Source organism: Peromyscus californicus, unplaced genomic scaffold (genome assembly GCF_007827085.1).
Source record: "Peromyscus californicus insignis strain IS unplaced genomic scaffold, ASM782708v3 Scaffold_23__1_contigs__length_62951481, whole genome shotgun sequence".
Classification (NCBI taxonomy): Eukaryota; Metazoa; Chordata; class Mammalia; order Rodentia; family Cricetidae; genus Peromyscus; species Peromyscus californicus.
In genome coordinates this window covers 45,618,132-45,622,334 of record NW_026294534.1, presented here as the reverse complement: position 1 = coordinate 45,622,334, position 4,203 = coordinate 45,618,132, and the positions used below count along the sequence as shown (strand labels likewise).

Sequence of the window (4,203 nt, the reverse complement as noted above, 5' to 3'; positions counted from 1 at the left end):
CGATCTAGGCGCTCCCAGGTGGGCAGAAAGCGCCGCCAGTGGGTCTGGGGAGCAGGCAGGGAAGCCTGCCCAGGGTCTCCTCGGGAGAGGGCGGCCAGGAGCTTGAGCAGGAGCAGAGATCCCAGGAGCAGGCTCTGCAAAGTCTGGGCTCTCCAAGCGGGCGGGCGGCAGCGGGTGGGCGTGTTGGCGGGCTGGCGGGCTGGCGGGTCGGCGGGCTGGCGGGCGCCCTTTCCGGCCAAAGGAGAGAGCAGGTCTGGTCCAGATTGATGGCCAGCAATTCCAGGGCAGAGAGCATCCTCGGGTCACCTCCCAGAGAGCTTCTTCTTGTAATCCCTGAGGGTCTTGGCCATGAGCGGGGCACATCTCTTCTTAGGCTGGGTCTTGTTGCTGGCCTGTGGCGGCCAAAGGCAGGGAGCCCTCCCTGGCGGGCGGTGGGCAGAGGCCTCCTGGCGGCTGCTCATTTCGGAGGAGGCCGCCCCTCGGGCTGCAGGCTCTGCCTGCTGGCCTGGGCAGAGTCTTGAGCCTTGAGCCTGGAAGGCCATCATCTTGGTTTGGCGGCCTGGAGGCTTCTTGGCTTGCGCGCCTTGGAGGCGGGCTCTCAGGGCTTGCAGCCTCAGCTCAGGAGACTCCTGCAGCTGGAGGATTGTGGCGCTGGCAGTCTTGGTATGAGTTGGCTTGCCCGTGGGTGTCTGGTGACGGGACTCCTCCCCTTGCAGCCAGGGCTCACTTTCTTGCGCTGTGTCTTGGCAGCGAGTTTTCCAGGGGCGGTCAAGGGGCTCAGCAAGGCGCCCTCGCTGCCAGTTCTGCAGGAGCCTGGCAGGTGCAGGACCCGAATAGACTGGCGTCTTCAAGTGGGTCCTGCGCGCCCAAGGCGGGGAGTCTTGGTCAGTGTGCTCCGGGCCACCCAGCGGGAAGCCAGCCTGGAGACTGGAAGCCTCTTGTGCAAGGGGATGCCCAGCGAGGACGCCAGTGTCAGTGTCCTTGGCATCTTGGGATCTTGGGGACTCGCCCCGGGGCACCTTGGCTCCAGGGCTAAGGGCCTCCTCAGCTTTCCAGGTGCTTTTTGCCCTCCTCTTGCACCCAGTCAGCTGCAGCTGCAGAGCAGAGGAAGGAGGAGAGCTGTCAGAGTTGAGGCAGGCCTCCAAAGGATCAGCTGGGGGCCCTTCCTCCATCCTGTGGCCTGGAGTCTTTCCCCCAGCACCTGACTCGCTGGAGATGGCCTTGGGCGCTGGGAGCCGCCAGGGCTCCTCTCTACTCGCTCGGGGCTTTGCCACAGGCACCCGGTTCTGTGCAGCTAGCTGTGGCTCCCCTAAGGACACTCTTGGCCTCTTGCTTCCTCTTGGCTCCAGCCTTGGGCTGCTAGTCACCTTTCGCTGGAGCCTTGTGTGTGGGCTCAGGCTCGCTCCAAGTCCCGGGCTCGGGCTCGGGCTCGGGCTCGGGCCAGGACTTGAGTGTTTGATTCTGCTGCTGCTGCTGCTGCTGCTGCTGCTGCTGCTGCTGCTGCTGCTGCTGCTCCTGCTGCTGCTGCTCACGTGGAAGACCTCTGTCCCATCTTGTGTGTGTTCCCTTGGCGCAGACTCACGGGGCTTGTCTTCTGGACAGTTTCTGGGCCGCAATGTCATCAGGCTCAACGCGAAGGCAAAGTCCTCCCGGTCCGGCTCACGATGGGGCTCCAACTGGGACCTCTCTGACCAAATGGCCGCTAAGTCCTTGGCAAAGGGGACCAGGAGCTGCTCTTTCCTCAAGAGCTTCATGGTCTGCTCGAAGTTCATCTCTGCCAGGGGGTCACGGAGCTTGGGCAGGGAAGAGAGTTTCTGGAGGGTCTGGTAGAGCTTGCTTGGCTCTGTCTCCGTGCACAGGTGCCGCTGCAGCTCCAGCAGGGCTTCTGCGCTGGAGGCGGCTTCCATGTCCACTGATGAAGACCCGAGGGGGCACCCCGGAAGAAGCAGGGTTGACTGGACAAGCCCTCTGCCTGGGGACGCGACTGGCTCTCAGGAGCAGAGGACACTGGGCTGGCCTGCGAGTCAGCTGGCACTCTCTGCCTCACTGCTGCTCTGCCCGACCCCACCCTATGCTTTGAAGGCGGTGGGTGGGCCGAGCTCCCTCACCACCGCCCAATCAAACACCTAGGCTGCATCTGCTGGGCATGCCCTTTCCGACTTCCAGGTCTCTAAGCCACACCCACAGACCAAATCTCTGGCCTGATCTTCATCTCCTAGGGGGTGGGGACCGCGGGGAGGGGGGAGAAAACAAGCACAGAGACCTGATGATGGCTTCCAGGCCACTGTCTCCCTTACAGGTGACCCCTGCGACTTGGGACCCTAAGTAGGAACTTCTGTCTGCTTTGGGCACAGTGCGCTCACAAGGGGCTCATGCCAGCCTAGGGTGCATCCCCTAGATGCCAACTAGTCACACTGCTTGTGCCAGAAAAAGATGCAATCCATTCCGACACACCCACCACCCTGTCTCTCTCTCTTACTCTCTCTGTCTCTCTCTTGGTCTCGCTCCCTCTTTCACTTGCTCTTCCTTTCTATGTTTCTCTCCCACTCCGTCTCTCTCTCTCTCTCTCTCTCTCTCTCTCTCTCTCTCTCTGTCTCTCTCTCTCTCTCTCTCTCTCTCTCTCTCTCTCTCTCTCTCTGTCTCTCTCTCTCTCTGTTTCACTCACAGACACACGAGCACATGCACGTGCACACACCCACACACACCAATATCCTTTTCTGCTCCTCTCCCCAATTTGGTACACTTCTCTCACCATCACTTCCTTTCTGGGACACTCAAACTTTTCTTCCTAAGCTGGCACCCACACCTCTGGTTTTCACTCCAGGTTCTGTCTGATTCAACACTGTGACTTTGAATCAGGGCCTCCTTTGACGGTGCAATCCTGAGGTGATGTGTATGTGTCTTTGTGGTTGCTTTTTGTTTTCCATAGTTTGGTTTTCTGTCTGGGTGGTGGGGGTGGTGTGTGGGGGGAGGTTCCACAATGCTTGTTCTTCTCTAGTGAGTTAGAATGTCTGGGATCTCTTAGTCCACTCACCTCATCCATTTTTTTTCGTAAACTCTCCTTCATTCTTTATCCTTCCTTCCTTCCTTCCATCCTTCCTTTTTTTTTTTTTTTTTGGTTTTGGCACATAGGGTTTCTCTGTGTAACAGCCCTGGCTGTCCTGGAACTTGTTTTGTAGACCTGTAGGCTGGTCTGGAACTTACAGAGATCCACCTGCCTCTGCCTCCCTGAGGGCTGAGATTAAATGGGTGTGTCACCACAACCCACCCTTATCCACTTTTTTTCACACACCCACACAGCCAAACAGACACGTCGTTTCACCTCCATACTTTCTTTCTAGGGTCTTGGTGGTTCAATTTCATTGCCTTTTTCTTTTTACTCAGTTTTAGCTTCTCTTGTTTCAATTTTACCTTTTGGTGCTTGTGGGACTGCATGCCGAACTTTCCTGATCTATTTATGTATCAGCTCTTTCTGTATCTTTGAATCTAGAAGTCTAGGTATCCATTTCTCTAGATGTTGATCTGTAGGGATGTGTGCCCAATTATCTTTTTAACGGATTAGTTAGGTGATGGAAGGAAACGTGCAGTCCCGACTGGGGATGAGGAGGGGCTGGAATCAGCTTCCATCCCTAGCTGTTTGTAAATTGACTGCACGGGTGAATCAAGAAGTTGAGTGTGTCCCTCTGCAACCACCGAGTTCCAATGGAAGAGGAAGGCAAAGGTCTGGGTTCTTGGTGCTCTTCTTTGTTTGTTTGTTTTCTTTCTTTTTTCTTTCTTCCTTGTTTGTTTGTTTATTTATCTATTTTATGTATCTATTTATGTGTGTATCCACATATCTATGTATCCATCTATGTATCTATCTATCTCTTTATTTGTTTGTTTTATTTATTTATTTATTTATTTATTTGTTTGTTTCCTTTGACGAGAAGGTGTTGGGCACTCGAGTTCTTGGGAAGGGGTTGGGTGGAGGGAAAGTCTAAAGTGGAGTGTTTGCTCTGGGAAGCCTGGTCTTCCTGAGGGTGGCGATCTAGGCGCTCCCAGGTGGGCAGAAAGCGCCGCCAGTGGGTCTGGGGAGCAGGCAGGGAAGCCTGCCCAGGGTCTCCTCGGGAGAGGGCGGCCAGGAGCTTGAGCAGGAGCAGAGATCCCAGGAGCAGGCTCTGCAAAGTCTGGGCTCTCCAAGCGGGCGGGCGGGCAGCGGGTGGG

At 56.3% G+C, this 4,203-nt stretch overlaps 1 protein-coding gene across 1 annotated transcript in view; it reads right to left on the bottom strand.

The window, feature by feature from the left end:
* Nucleotides 1–302: 302 nt before the first annotated feature.
* Nucleotides 303–4,203, bottom strand: part of LOC128119487 (elongin-A2-like) — a 4,536-nt gene continuing 635 nt past the window's right edge. Inside the window, exons 2-3 of the mRNA XM_052752864.1 lie at nucleotides 1,533–1,912; nucleotides 303–1,373 (exon numbers count right to left, since the gene is read on the bottom strand). Of these exons, the coding sequence (XP_052608824.1) occupies nucleotides 303–1,373; nucleotides 1,533–1,912 (1,451 nt within the window). The remainder of the gene's footprint in view (nucleotides 1,374–1,532; nucleotides 1,913–4,203) is intronic.